At 48.5% G+C, this 14,626-nt stretch overlaps 1 protein-coding gene across 4 annotated transcripts in view; it reads left to right on the plus strand.

The window, feature by feature from the left end:
* Window positions 1–14,626, plus strand: part of ITGA7 (integrin subunit alpha 7) — an 85,107-nt gene that overhangs the window by 45,525 nt on the left and 24,956 nt on the right. For 2 of the 4 annotated variants that reach the window (XM_084837293.1, XM_084837292.1), the window contains 6 exons: window positions 286–541; window positions 2,310–2,429; window positions 11,846–12,053; window positions 12,962–13,155; window positions 13,768–13,856; window positions 14,412–14,539. In XM_084837293.1, the coding sequence (XP_084693419.1) occupies window positions 286–541; window positions 2,310–2,429; window positions 11,846–12,053; window positions 12,962–13,155; window positions 13,768–13,856; window positions 14,412–14,539 (995 nt within the window). Of the gene's footprint in view, window positions 1–285; window positions 542–1,708; window positions 2,430–11,845; window positions 12,054–12,961; window positions 13,156–13,767; window positions 13,857–14,411; window positions 14,540–14,626 lie in introns of those variants that run through there. The other 2 variants (XM_084837290.1, XM_084837294.1) reach the window with 2 other exon arrangements.

A 14,626-nucleotide genomic window follows, 5' to 3' on the forward strand; every position in this document is an offset into this window, starting at 1 on the left:
GAACTGTTACCTTACCCAGTGATATTTTGCCCCCCACGCCATCCCAGGTAATGTTACCCCATAGTTGATTTAGCTGGGGGTAAACATGTTCATATGGTCTTTCATACATCAGTTACCCTCCGCTTAGATACTACAAGGGAGCATTTGAGCCACGTGAGCAGTTTTTTGGGTTAACCTTTGAGGTGATCACAGATCCTTTACGTGTTAGTTTTGTGCAGGAATGCCAGGAGGCAGCAAACTTCCTGATCTGCTCTGTCCTGTCCTTTCCTCTCCCATGTATCCCAGACCTGTGCCCACTTGTATGAAGCCCGTAACCGGGTCAATGAACCTCTAGAGACGAGGGACGTGATTGGACGCTGTTACGTACTCAGCGAGGGGCTGCAAGAGTCGGACGAACTGGATGGTGGCGAGTGGAAATTCTGCGAAGGGCGGCCGCAGGGGCACGATCGCTTTGGCTTCTGCCAGCAGGGGATGGCAACCGGCTTCACTGCAGATAGGCACTATATCCTCTTTGGGGCACCTGGCACCTACAACTGGAAGGGTAAGCTGGCAAGCATATGCCTTGCACATGGGGGTGTTAAATGAAAGGGCTCTGACACTAGTCTTGGTCACCCAGCCCACATATGCAGTATCCTCCTTTGGAAGCTGCAGTAGTCTCCAGTGGGACAGTGGAGGTCCACCTGCTCCCCCATATGTAGAGGATGGAGCATGGCCATTGGTGCCACTCTTGCCATTCATAAAGTGGCATGTCCACATCTTTGCCTTGGGAATGTGCCTGCTTTCCCAATCATAGGAATGTAGGAAGTTGCGTTATACAGAGTCGGACCCATGGTCCATCTAGCTCAGTACCGTCAACACTGACTGGCATCCACGGCTCTCCAGGGGTTCAGGCAGGGTTCTCCCAGCCCTACCTTGATAAGGCTGGGGATTGAACCTGGGACGTTCTACATGCAAAGCCACAGAGCTTCAGCCTTTCCCCAATGTAACCAGTCCTGGCAAACGTGCCGCTCTGTGCCAGGTGGAAGAGATCATGGTTGTGCGGCACCCGCTTCATCATGGCCCCTCTGATGGTCAGCCTTGATGATGAGCATATCCACCTGCTACCGCTCCAAGAAAAAGCTGGTGGAGCGTGTGGCAGTTTTGACCTTCGATTCCCTAGCAGGCAGGGAGCTGGTGGGCTTGTGAGGACCAAAGCTGCTGTGCCTGCCACTGGGAAACACTGAGGGGCATGCCTGTCTCACACACCATCCCTTTGCCGTTTGGAGCAGCCTAATTCCAGTTCGTAGGGCCAAAACAAACCCGACTTTTAATGTGTGCCTAGGAGCTACATCTTTTTTTAAATTTTTTTTACTCTAGAGTAGGTGCAGGGCCCCCAATGCACATTGGGGCCCTAGTGTGGGGAATAGGGGGGCACTTAAGATTTGCATCAGGCCCACTGCACCCACTCAAGAGTAAAAACAAAAAAAGGCATAGCTGCTGAACACACATTTAAAGTAGTGCCTGTTTTGGCCCAGAGTGTCCAACCCAGACCCTCCATACGCACCTGGTGGATAAACCAGTTACCACTTCAGGTCCTATTTAAGGCAGGTGGCCAAACTGAAGTGCAGGTTTGCCCAAAGGCTTAGATCTCATATTGTGTTGTGAGGCTGGGTATCCTCCCCGAAGCCTCCCCCACCCGCCAATCACTAACAGGTGTTTGGTTTGGCAGGGACCATACGGGCAGAGCTGAGTGGCTTGGATCTGAGTCACTACGACGACGGGCCGTATGAAGCTGGGGGAGAAAAGGACCAGGACCCCTCGCTCATCCCGTTGCCTGCCAACAGCTACCTTGGTACGGGGTTGCGCCCGGCAGGCAAAGCACTGCAGAGCTATCAGACAGGCCACAACAGGGCAGGGTGTTGGTGAGTGGGATCCTGGGGCTAAAAATACATCTGGAGGAGATTCTGTTTTGAAAAATAGCCATCAATATACTCAGTAAACCATGAACAAGACTCGTGGTTGAAAAAGTGACCGACAATTGTGGAATTCTCAGTAAGCAGGCATTTTATTCTATTGACCCTGAGAAGTAAAACGTCGCAAAACAGATTGGCTTTATAGGCAATTGTTTACGCAGGGGATCATAGAGAGGTAGTGCTGGAAGGGATCCAGCCAAGTGGTGGTGCATGAGTGTCTCCCACCCAGGCCCTGCTAGTCGCCCTGACTCCTGCCCAATGCTCTGTGGTGCTTCCCTGCCTGGGCGCCAAGATTTCTCTATACTGCTAACCCTCTCTCTCTCTCTCTTTCTCTCTTTCCTTCCATTGGTCTTGCAGGGATATTGTTTATGACAAGCATTGATAGCTCAGACCCTGACCAGCTGGTCTATAAAACGACAGAGCCCAGTGAACGGGTCCCCGGGAATGTTGGAGACGTGGCCCAGAATAGCTACTTAGGTTTGTAAGGTGTTGGTGTGCCCGTCTCAGTGATTTCTGCCTCTCAGCCCTCTCTTTCCTCAGTATTTTTTTTTTTTAGCTAGTTTCTGTTGTTTTCCCCCTTTGTTGTGTTTTGTCACTCCCTCATCCCCTGTGCCCCCTGCCCCCCCAATACATGAAATTAAACTTCCAGAGACCTGCTACTCTCAACCAGCAGAGGGCTCTGTTCACAGCTCCTACTGAGGATGCTATAATAAGACAGAAATAGTAGGAGTGGAGGAGAACAGCGAGCTACAGACACTGCTATAGAACTAGGTGAGCTATTTAAGTGGTTAGGACAGGAGATTTGGGAGAAGCAGTTCTGTACCTAGCTTAATAATGATTGATCTCTAGGTGCAATTTGTTTCAGGAAGCATTAGAATCAGTAACTTTGGTGTCAAGAATATTGTGGATATTAAACTGGGGTATGTGTTTCAAATCTATGTTTAATAATTAGAGAAGAGGTAAATGAACTCAACAGGTGTTTTGTGTGCTTTGGAGGACATATTGCATATTCGGTACTAAAAATGTGTATCAAATTATCTGCTGACTTTCATAATGCTTTGCAGTTGTTATGCTTTAGTTTGAACCCAGTATCAGTGCTTGAACAGAATTCACATTTTTAAGTGTGTGTGTGTGTGTGTGTGTGTAGGACCACAGTGAGTGTGAAATGGAAGCATAGCAGGGGACCATGAACAGAGAGATAGAAAGCTATGAAGGGCAGATTTGAGCTTGGGGCCAGTAATTCTACCTTCTTAATACTAGCATCTATTGCAGATACTGCAAAATACATCCTTATGACCCTAAGAGCTAGAAACCTGAAGCATGATTTAGTAAACGTTAAGTACATTTAAGACAGAGTTTTTGGTGAAAGAGATTCCAGTTCACGTTTAATTCTCTCATTGAAATCAATGTAACTCCAAATGGCTTAACTTTGGTTGGGTTATACTCTTGCTGTTTAAGAAAGAAAGCTGAGATTCTTGAGAATCTGTGCGAGAGTCCAGATAATGCATGACATTCTACAAAAATAAACAATTCAAAAACCAGCAAAAGGCAAATTGCTCAGTGTATAAATAGCTTTACACAGATATACTTGTATTCACACCCCTACCTAAACGGTACACACATGCACTCAGAAGGCATTTGAATATTTGGAGGGAAAGCACATGGTAGAGCTGTCATGGGAATGTAACCCTTCAGAAGGCAGGTGCTGGACTGAATGTTTGAATGCTCCCTCACATCATAATCTCTCCACTTGTGGAAAACCTAGCACCTAAAGAAGAAGGCTGAGCTGGGACCCTTCACCTTGAAGAACTTGCTTTCTATATGAAGGGACTTTTTTGACATGGGGAAGCTTACTGAGATGCAATCCTCACCCCCACCCCTGAATCCCAGGATAAGTGTACCACATGCTTTTTTTGTTTGCTTGCTTTTGCAGGGCCTACCCTGCCATGCAGCAGGGTGAAGAGACATGCTTCAGACAAGGAGGATAGCTTGGGGAGATAGGTGAAGGCAGGAACAATGCAGCCAGACTTTTTAAACAATTGGCTTTCGAGGGGAGAGCAAGGGATTTGGTCTCTATTTTAGGCAGCAAAATGTCTTCGGTTGGCACTGTGTTCTGATTATTGAAATAAGCCTTCATTCAGAGCAGACTCAGATGTTCTGCATTCAGGTGCCTGCTGAAAGACTTAATTTCCACATGGCTGTGGTCCATGGCGGGGTCGTAATGTTTGAAATATATTTACTAGGTGGATGGCCGCAGTCACATGAAGGGTCTCTGTAGATGCTCTTGCACCAGGTTGTTCCCTGGGTTATCACCCTGGAACAGCTGCTGCTATTTGTGCTACTCCCTGGGTGGAATCACCCAGTTATTCTTCCTTTATTACCCTTGGGGGGGGGGGTCATGCCCTTCCCCCACAGAGCTCAGGGCAGCATATGTAGAATCTCCTCTCCAATTTTACCCTACCAACAACCCTATCAAATAAGTTTGGCTGAGAAATAGTGACTGGCTCATGGTCATCCAGCAAGGGACAAACCAGACGTGATGTTACTGCAGGTTATTTGTCATGTGAACAGCAGCTCTCGGGAAACACAGTGGGTAAGGAGGGAGAGTTTAATTTTTCCCCTGCTATGGTCCAGACAAAAATTGCCACTATCACCCTGAAGTTGCTATTTGTATTTGGAAGCCTCCATTGGTGCAAATAGCTCACTTGGCCCTGAGCGTAAAGGTTGATTTGCGTCTCCGAGTCCCCCTCTAAATCCAACACTCCAGCCACTGGACACCACACTGGCTCTTGATCAGTGCTGTACTGCCAAGTAGCTGGTGGGAAAGTATTTTCCTTTTTCACCACTGGGATGCCTGAACAGACATCATGTTGAAATCAGGTAGGGTGGCTGGTAGGGCTTCAGCCTCTCCTGGCATCTTTTTTTAATTGACAGGCAGCTGTGGAAAGTATGCAGTTTGAGGAAAGGAAGGCGAGAGGGGCTGCTTAACCCTTTCATCTCCAGCTCTTTTTTGCTCAAAATCAGTCCTCACCCTTTTCTGCTTGTAAGATATAGTCACCCATCTCTGCCTCTGAAAATGAATGGAAGTACACGTGTTGGGTTGCTGCCAATGTTACTCCTACTTAGAATAGACCCATTGAAAATAAATGGAGCTTAGCTTAGACTAACATTGGATACAACCATCTAGATCTGAATCTTTCCCTGAGAAGCCCCACTGCTGGATAAATTTTAAAAACCCTTCATCATTAAATTTCATAAGTACAAAAAATCTTTCATCATTTTCATCACTTCCAGGATCCTTATGCTGGAAGTATCTTGCACCAGTGGTTAGCCAGAAGCTGGTGAGAAGTGTACTGCTCAAAGTCTGGTTTTAGGGCTGGGCTGTTCAGAAGCCTGGATGCCCCTTGTCCTGACCAAAACCCAAGATGCAATGAACTCCAAAAGAACTTAAATGCATGAGGCCTACCATGCAGGATCTGGCCAAAGATCCATGTATCCCAGCACTACCTCTTTAAGATTGTAGTCCTTTACTCACTTACCTGGGAGTAATCCCCATTGAACTCAAACTGTGGTGCTAGAGAAGACTCTTACGAGTCCCCTGGACTGCAAGAAGGTCAAATCAGTCAATCCTAAAGGAAATCAACCCTGACTGCTCATTGGAAGGACAGATACTGAAGCTGAAGCTCAAATATTTTGGCCACCTAATGTGAAGAGAAAACTCCCTGGAAAAGACCCTGATGCTGGGAAAGACTGAAGGCAAAAGGAGAAGGGGACGGCAGAGGATGAGATGGCTAGATAGCTTCACTGATGCAATGAATATGGACTTGAGCACACTCTGGGAGAGAGTGCAGGACAGGAAGGCCTGACGTGCTATGGTCCAAGGGGTCACGAAGAGTCGGACACAGCTGAATGACTGAACAACAACAAGAAATGTTCAGCACTGTAACAGTGGCTAGCCAGTTACCTCAAGGAAGCTCACAACTGGGGTGTGATAGAGATAATTGTCCCCTCCTTTTTGTTTATACCCAGCATCTATTAGTCAGAGGTATCCTCTCTGTGTTGGTGGGAGTTCCATTTTTTATATCACAGCTAACAGCCATGGGGTTCCTTCACACAGGGCTTTTATCCTGCTGTAGAGATTGCTTACTCACAGAAGTCTGCGGGTCCTGTACATGACTCAGCCCTCCTCCAGGGAACCTCCCGCTCTTTGTGAGCTCTATTGTGTTGTTTTCCATGAAGACGAAAGTCTGGCATTTTCCCTCCCTCCACCATGGAGTCACTATAAATGAGGGTATACTGTTTAAAGTCGCTTTTATTGCAAAGAAAACAACAGCACCACCTAGTGCCTTTGTAATGAAACACATAGAACTTTGTTTTTTTTTAAAAGCCAGGTGGAAAGGACCGGATCTAATCCCACAAAGATTCCGGAAGCAGAAGCCCCAGTAAATTGCAGGATTTTTAGCCTTGTGTGATGAAGCCCAATGGGTATGTGTAACTATTTCAAGAGAGGTTTATGCTAGCAGTCTGCCATCTTGACTTCCTGTGACAATGAGTTCCATAAGTGAATTGTGCATAGCAGAAAGTTGTACTTCCTTTTGTTTCTCCCTGAACCTGCTCTCAGTAAGTGTCACTGGGATTTCGCTGAGTTCTAATGCTTTGAGTGGATAATTCTCCTCTGTAGTGCTTGGAAGGAACCCTGGTAACATTCAACCCCCTAGTTTACCCAACTCTCCACCCTGTGTGTGTGATCTTTCCTATTCCTGTGTTGGTCTGGGGGGCAGGCGTCAGGAGGGCATTCCAGGCTGTGGGGGCTGCTGAGGTGTTGACACCCTTGGTTCCATGGGAAGGTTGGTATGGGGTGAAGGATCAGCTCACTCTGTCTAAATGAGCTGAAAGCTGAAATATTACTGTAGGATTTAATCAAACTCTCTTCACCTGAGTGGACAGAAGAGCATAAGAACAGCCATGCTGGATCAGACCAAGGGTCCATCTAGTCCAGCATTCTGTTCACACAGTGGCCAAACACCTGTCAACCAGGAACCCACAAGCAGGACATGAGCGCAACAGCACCTTCCCTGGACACGTGGTTGGCATCTGATGTAACTTCCATCTCTGAAGATAGATAGATCGAGGCTTGGCCAACTATCTATCTATGGGTGACCACCTGGGAAGCCTGTGCTAGATGCCCTGTGCTCCTTGGATAAGGGGCACTATACAGATATAATGCATAAATCATAAGTTAAAGGATCTTCCTCCCACCCTGGTTTTAAGGAGAGCATGTCACTCTCTGGATCTCTATCATGCAGTAATTAGGTCTGGCAGTGAATGAAAGACCAGTCGCTTCCTCAAAGTGGCCTACTAGAAAATCCCACTGTGTCTCGCTTGTCCCCATCTCCTTCCTGCTGCCTGAAATATCTTGGGGGGGGGGGGAGAAGAGGAATGTCTAGAGAAGCAGGAGTCCCCTCCCCCTGGCCCAACAAGGGCTCAGGGCTATTGGATGGAAGTGACAGGGATGTTTGGCAACTGCAGGTCATGTGGTGCATTGGCAGGGTACACAGTTCCCCTCAAGGGGCCGGATTCTGCTTTGGCATCGCTCGTTGCTGATCCCCCACTGTAAATGCTAGTCTGCAGGACTCCTTTACCACAAGCTAAGGAGTTGCAGGCGGTTCATGACTGGTGGGAGCAGGAGGTGAACAGTGGAGGTTGGCACAGGAACTGCTGTTTACAGTGTTTGGATGAGAAAATTTTACCACAGAATTTTGCAGCATTCAGACAGCATAGACAAGAAAGGTAAAATGGGAAGGGGAAGATCTTGGGGACCTCCCTGGTGTGAGTGGAAGAAGACAAGGTATTAGAATGTAGACATGGGCACATAGTGGAGCCTGGAACAGCCTTTTGCAGCTGTCTGCCCCTTGTTGGATGGTGTCTGTGCTGGGTTGTGCAGTGTCTCTGTTGCTAGTGCCTGCTCTCATGTTTGTTACTAAAAGGTGGGAACGAGGGCTCATCAGGGCTGATCTGTTCTTACTTCATGCAGGACCTGACGTCCTGCTTGGTCCATCATATGTTCCCCATACTCTCATGCAGGGAACATAATGAACTCGGCCTGCAGGCTGAACTTGGCCTACCAGACTGGCCCATCAGCGCCACCTGAGACCACTTCCCAAAGCCACAACTCCCAGAAGGGAGAGGGGGGTGGGAGAGCAAGTAGCCCAGCCATCTCTGCTCCCTCCTCTCCTTTGTCAGTGAGTGTGACCAGGACCAACTCTGTTTGACAAACTGAAGGATCCTTTGCAGGGATGTTGGAAAGCAGAGAACTCTTCTGGGACCAAGGAATCCCTGACCTGGTTCTCTCACAAATGGTCCTGCTTCTTTCCTGCTCCATCTTCCTCCAGCTGCCTGCCTCTGACACAGTTCCCATCCCTCCCACTCTCCCTCCCACCATACTTCCTTTTGTATGCTAGCAACAGAGTCCCTTCGCTTCTCACCAGTTGCCATTTTGCCCATCACTGCATGGCAGGATCTCCCCAGTCAGAGCTGGATAGGTCTTGAATACCCGACATAAATTATGGCAAGGGTAGGGGCAGCTTTTAGTCCTAGGGCTGCAGGTGACCTAATTAAGTAATTTATTATTACATTTATATCCCACCTTTTTTTCTCTTGCAAAGAACCCAGGGCAGTGTACATGGGCCTCCTCTCCATTTTATCCTCCCAACAACCCTGTGAGGTAGGCTAGGCTGAGAGTCAGTGATTGGCCCAAAGTCACCCAGTGGGGACTAGAACCCAGATCTCCACAGTCCAACACTCTTAACCAGAACATCACACTTATTTATTATTTATTACATTTATATCCTTTTTTCCCCCTTAAGGAACCCAAGGCAGCATACATAATCCTCCTCCTCTCCATTTTATCCTCACAACAACCACCCTGTGAGGTAGGTTGGGCTGAGAGTCTGTGACTGGCCCAAAGTCACACAATGAGCTTCATGGATGAGTGGGGACTAGAACCTAGGTCTCCCGACTCTGTCCAACACTCTAGCCACTACGCTACACCGGCTTTCCATCCTCTCTGCTACCTAAATCCCCTCGTCCTGTCCTGTCTTGTCCTGACTGCAAGCCAAAGCCTTTCCCAACCTGGTGCCCCCTGAGATGTGTCAGACTACAACTCCCATCCTTCCCAGTGCAGTGGTGGGAGTTACAGTCCAATACATCTGGAGGACCCCAGGTTGGCGAAGCCTGGCCAAAACTGTCCTCCAACTTGACTCTTCAAGGAATATTTTAGACCTGCCCAATGTAGTTTACTAATGACACCTTGTAGTAGAGTCTTCATCCTGCCAAGCCACTGCTGTTCTAGGGCAGGGAGCTGTGGAAGCGTCCAGCCCCTTGGCCTTTCCCCTTTGATTCATTCTCCCCATTCTAAGTTCCATGGGCAGACAGGGTGAGGGGAATGGAATCCAAGTGCCCTAAGGGGGAGAGAGGCACAGGAAAAGAGGCGGGCTGCAGCCACTTACTAAGGAGGCCCATTCCCAGTTCAGTCGCAAGGATCATTTTCTGGGAAGAGACTCACTGGCCATGTCAAGCGCATCTTCTGACCCCCCCGCCCCACTTCTCTCTCTTCAGATTTCAGAGCAGAGCCCCCCCCCCCCCGCTTCCCACTGCTCCCCAGCCTATCGCTGCTGCATCCGTGGGGAGGTTCCATAATGCTTTACATTACAGGCCAGTGCCTATCCTTTGGCCCTGGACTTTCTCCCAGCTCTTTGTCCCACAAGTCAATGGGAAAAGAGGGCAACAGGCAGAGGGTGAGAGTGTGGTACAGCAGAGCCTGTGAGCTTTGCTCACAGAGTGACCATTCTCAGAAAGGAAGGCTTGGCTGTGCGGAGGGCTCCACTCTCCAGCTTGTCCTGGAAGTTATGAGAAGGAGCAGGGGACGGGGATGGGGGTTCCTTGATTCTGGCTGTTTCTGCAGCTAGTTAGGATGTCCCCACCCTCCATTCCAAAGGAAATCCTCTCCCATTATTTCCATTTGCACCTGTTAACTCACTTAAAAGTGTCATCACTTGAAACCGCCCTTTGAGTAACAGTGAAACTCAGCCTAGAAAAGAAAAGAAAGAAAGAAAACAGCTTCTTGGCCACAAAATAACAAAACAACAAAGGTGGGGCACTTTAAAACTGGCCAGATTGACACCCTGCTGCTGGCCTGTGCGTGATTCCCAGCCCCTAGTCAGAGCTCGCTGCTCCTTTCAAAAGCCCGTTGATGGCTTGGTGGCTCACTGCCAGGATATGAAATTGCAGTGCCCATTTGGCCATCTGTGCCGCTGAACGGCCCAAGCTCGGCCTGCACAAGCTCTTCATGAGCTTGGTGTCTGGTGGCCAGACTGTTGGGTTAGCCGAGTGATAGCCCATCTGTGGCAGGTTTTGCTACAAGTCAAGTCTACAATATGAGATAGTGCCACTGGCAGGGCGCACTGTGCCTCCTTTCCCTCTAGTTTGCGAAGCTAAGGCGCAGGCAGAGGCACAAAGGCAGGTAGGAACCTTAGCCTGACAGCTGCCCTGTTCCTGGCTAGGGATGCCACAACCCCTGGTTGCTTGTGACACTCCTACCATAGGTTATTTATTTATCACTACATTTTTATCTCACCGTTTTTTCTCCAAGAAACCCAAGGTGGCTTACGTACATTATCCTCTCCATTTTATCCTCCCAATAACCCTGTGAGGTAGGTTAGGCTGAGAGTCAGTGACTGGCCCAAACTCTCCCAGGGAGCTTCATAGCCAAGTGGAGACTAGAACCCGGATCTCAGTCCAACACTCTCAGTCTAAGTCGCAGTCCAACACTCTAACCACTACACCACACTGGCTCTCTTGGCCACCCATCAGTGCCTTGGGTCCCCATCCTTTTTGGGTCAGTGGGCACATTTGGAGTTTTGAGAGAGTGTTGTAGCCACTCTCACAAAATGTCTGCCAAGGGGCGGTTGCTTGTTCACAAAATGGCTGTTATGGGGGCCATGGCCAATCACAAAATACCCCATTTCACAGAAGGTAAACTGATGAAGCTCAGAGACAAGTAACTTGGCCAAGAAACGGCTCACATATTCTTTTCCCCACCCCAGAGAAGTCCCTACCACCTCCAACTTGTGTTTTTCTTCATGGCTGGGCACACTTCAGGATGAAGTGCTGGGCTGCAGCCCCAGCGGTGTTCTTGGAAATAAAGCTGGTACAGGAGGCAAGTGCTTTGCTTTGCAGCATGCCAGCCTCCCTGTTAAAAATAATAGTTTTTAAACCCCTAAAAAATAAAATAAAAATCAGGAGGGGCAGGGAGGGTGGAGGGCGCCAAGAGAGGTGTCTGTGGGCACAGTAGTAGGCACTGTATCTGAGATCCTGGCATTAGCCTTACCATCAGGTAACATGACATGTAATTCCAATTCCAAAGAGCAGAGGGGGCTGAAGACATATTCTTTATTGCATACACTCAGGCCAACCTGGGGTGGATGAAAGGAGGGGAATGGGGGACAAATCAGGCTACCGAGGACATGGAAAATTTGTTTATTTATTCACATCTTGTAATTTTAAGTGGCTTTCCTTCAATGAACCATTATGAATCAAATGTTTGAAAATTTCCACTTTAATTTTTAAAAACCCACACATAGAAATAAAAGTGTCTAAGCCTTTCTGATACTTACAAGTGTGTTGGTTGTGTGCGCGTGCATGTGTGTGTATGTGAGTGCACGTGCCCATGCACTAAATTTAGAAGCCGGAGGTGAACCTGTGTTGATATCTCATGATTTTCAAGCTCATTGTGTAATTCTGGGGCTGCAGATTTTGAACATCTACTAACTGTTTCCATAATATCACACACACACCCTTCTGCTAACTGCTGACATGCCCTCCTCTTGTTCCAGGATTTTCTCTAGACTCTGGTGTGGGGATTACAAGGAAGAATGAGTTGAGTTTTGTAACAGGGGCACCCCGAGCCAACCATACTGGCGCAGTGGTGATCCTGCAACGAGACAATGTCAACCGCCTGGTGCCTGAGGTCATCCTCCCAGGAGAGAAACTCACCTCATCCTTTGGCTATTCGCTGGCTGTGGTGGATCTCAATCATGATGGGTGAGTGATGCAGGAAGGAGGAGAGAGTCTTCTGCCTGAATGGCACTTGGGCCCCATCTACATGGCACTACTTTCACCCTCCACTCCATTGCAACTGTGCAGCATTGCAGCTTCGACGTAGCTTCTGGTGGTATACACTCACGATTTACTGCACGCTTCCCTAACAGACTCCACCGTGCCCTTTTTTTTGCCATTATACTTAAATGTGCAGTTGTGCAGTCCTGTGAGTGTAGGGGTGCAACACTTCAGTGGCCGTTTTCTATTTTAGGTGCTCTGCTATGTCTTTCTGTCCCTCGTTAGGTAATTGTCTTCCTTCATTTCCACACCATCTGTTTGTCAGTTCCCCAGCCTGAGACTCTTGCAATGGTTCGCACTCACAAGCATGAGTGGTATGTGCCTACCCATCGCTTGGAAATGGTGGCAGGAGCAATGGTGGTCCTCCCCTAAGAACCCCTTCCCCCCGGCCCTTGGGCACAGAGTCTGAAAGCAGCCATTGCAAAGACGTGAAGCTGCAAAAATGTGCGAAAGTGTGACTAAATAGATGAAAACGTGCCTCTCTAACTGCATAGCTGTGAAGGGATGGGGGGAGTAAAGGGGCATCACAGAGGGGAGTAAAGTCCTCGACAGTTGCCATATATTGGCAACTGTCGAGGACTAACAATTCCACTATTTGAAAAGGTAGGGACAATAGTGTCTTCCCCATGGGCTTCTGGATGAGTGGTCCCAGCTGGGAAGAATTAGATTGTCTCATGGCGTAGTGAAGTAGTAGGAAAAATGTGCTGGTTTCATAAGACATTTTGAGTCACTTACTCTGTGTTTCTCATTCTGTGTAACCAACATGGCTACAGATACTCTGAGAGCAGTCAGGTACTTCTATGACAGCCACACTCACAGCTTGTTACCTCTAGGTGGATGGACTTGGTGGTCGGGGCACCAAACTTCTTTGATCGCAAGGAAGGGATTGGAGGCGCAGTCTATGTTTACATCAACCAGGCGGGGCACTGGGAAAATGTCCTCCCCGTTCGCCTCAATGGCTCCTATGATTCCCTGTTTGGTATCACAGTGGGTGCTGTTGGTGACCTCAACCAAGATGGCTTCCAAGGTGAGAGAACTGAGAGGGTCTACTGCTGTGGGAAAGGGGTGAGTGGGTAAGACCCACTCACCTCTGAGTGTGAGTTACAGGTAGAAGTCCAAGTTAAGTGTCCATACTTGGAAGTAGGCTTCCTTGCTATCAGTGGGACAAAGTTCCAAATGCACATGTTTGAGGTTGTGGCAGTTGGCTCTTGGGGATCAAGCAGAAGAAAAGCATTGGCAGCTTTAAGGAAGCAAGTAGTTGAACATGTGTGTGAGAGAAAATATAAAAGAGTATGATGATCTCAGGAGTGTGTGTTTTTATGCTATCCTGGTTTACGTGATGCAGGTGTGGAAAGGTGTGCATGTTTTATAGTCTACTATGTACTTGGCAATTATGTGTGAGAGACTGAAATTAGGCTAGCTGTGAAGTATTAAGAGGTGTGTTTGATGCTGCTAGAGCCATTTTCCCCCAAGCATAACTCTATAACATGTGATGATAACTGGTGCTTCATGTGGCACTGTGGTACTGGAATATGTCTATGTCACAGATGCTGGGTCATGTCCGTGAGCCTATGATGCCCAGGAATGTGGAAGACAGAGAGAATGGCTCTCTTACCCTTTGCTGTTCCTTCCATTGCAGACTTCGCAGTCGGAGCCCCATTGGATGGTGATGGCAAAGTCTACATCTATCATGGAAGTAATTTGGGATTTGTCACCAAAGCTGCTCAGGTCAGTCCCCCACTCTCCACCTTGCAGTAGGGGCAGGTGGTTTGGGGAACAGGACATCCCTGCTCTTTTCCTCCCTTTCTGTCTTGGCTAGGTGTGCCTCCCCTTTGCTCTCCCTGTTCCCATTGGCTGGGCTCAGACAATCATCGGAGGAAAAGAAGCCACCATGGCTTCTTTTCCTTGCCCTGTGCATGCTGCTTGTGCATCCACCATTTCCCTAATTACTCACACCACAGGGCAGGTTCTCATGTAATCCAAACTTGGCAAGGTGCACAGTTGGGGGTGGCTTTCAAACCGCCCCATAACCCCTACAACAAGCCATGGGGAGCAGGGTGGTTTGGAAGCCACCCCTGCCATGCACCTCGCTGGGTTCAGATGACATGTCAACCCGCGCCGCAGCGAGGGTAATTAGGGAAGCAGCGGGCATGTGAGCAGCATGTGTGGGGCGGGGAAAGAAGCCATGGTGGCTTCTTTTACCCGCTGATTGTCCAAACCCAGCCATTATATTCTACCAGGTCTTTCACCACTGTCCTGTTTTGCACACTCCCTCCACTGCAGATCCTGACCGGGGAAAGTGTTGGCATTAAGATGTTTGGGTATTCCTTTTCTGGAGGATTGGATATTGATGACAACTTCTACCCAGATCTCCTGGTGGGATCACTCTCTGACACGGTAGTGCTGTACAGGTAAGCATAACGAACCCCTGGGGTACTTTTTTTTGGCCTGAGGGCCAAATTAGCTCCAGGAAAACATGTCAGGGAACCGCATCCCAA

The sequence above is a fragment of the Heloderma suspectum genome, chromosome 2, assembly GCF_057233095.1.
Source record: "Heloderma suspectum isolate Gila_16-S chromosome 2, 16-S_ref, whole genome shotgun sequence".
Lineage (NCBI taxonomy): Eukaryota > Metazoa > Chordata > Lepidosauria > Squamata > Helodermatidae > Heloderma > Heloderma suspectum.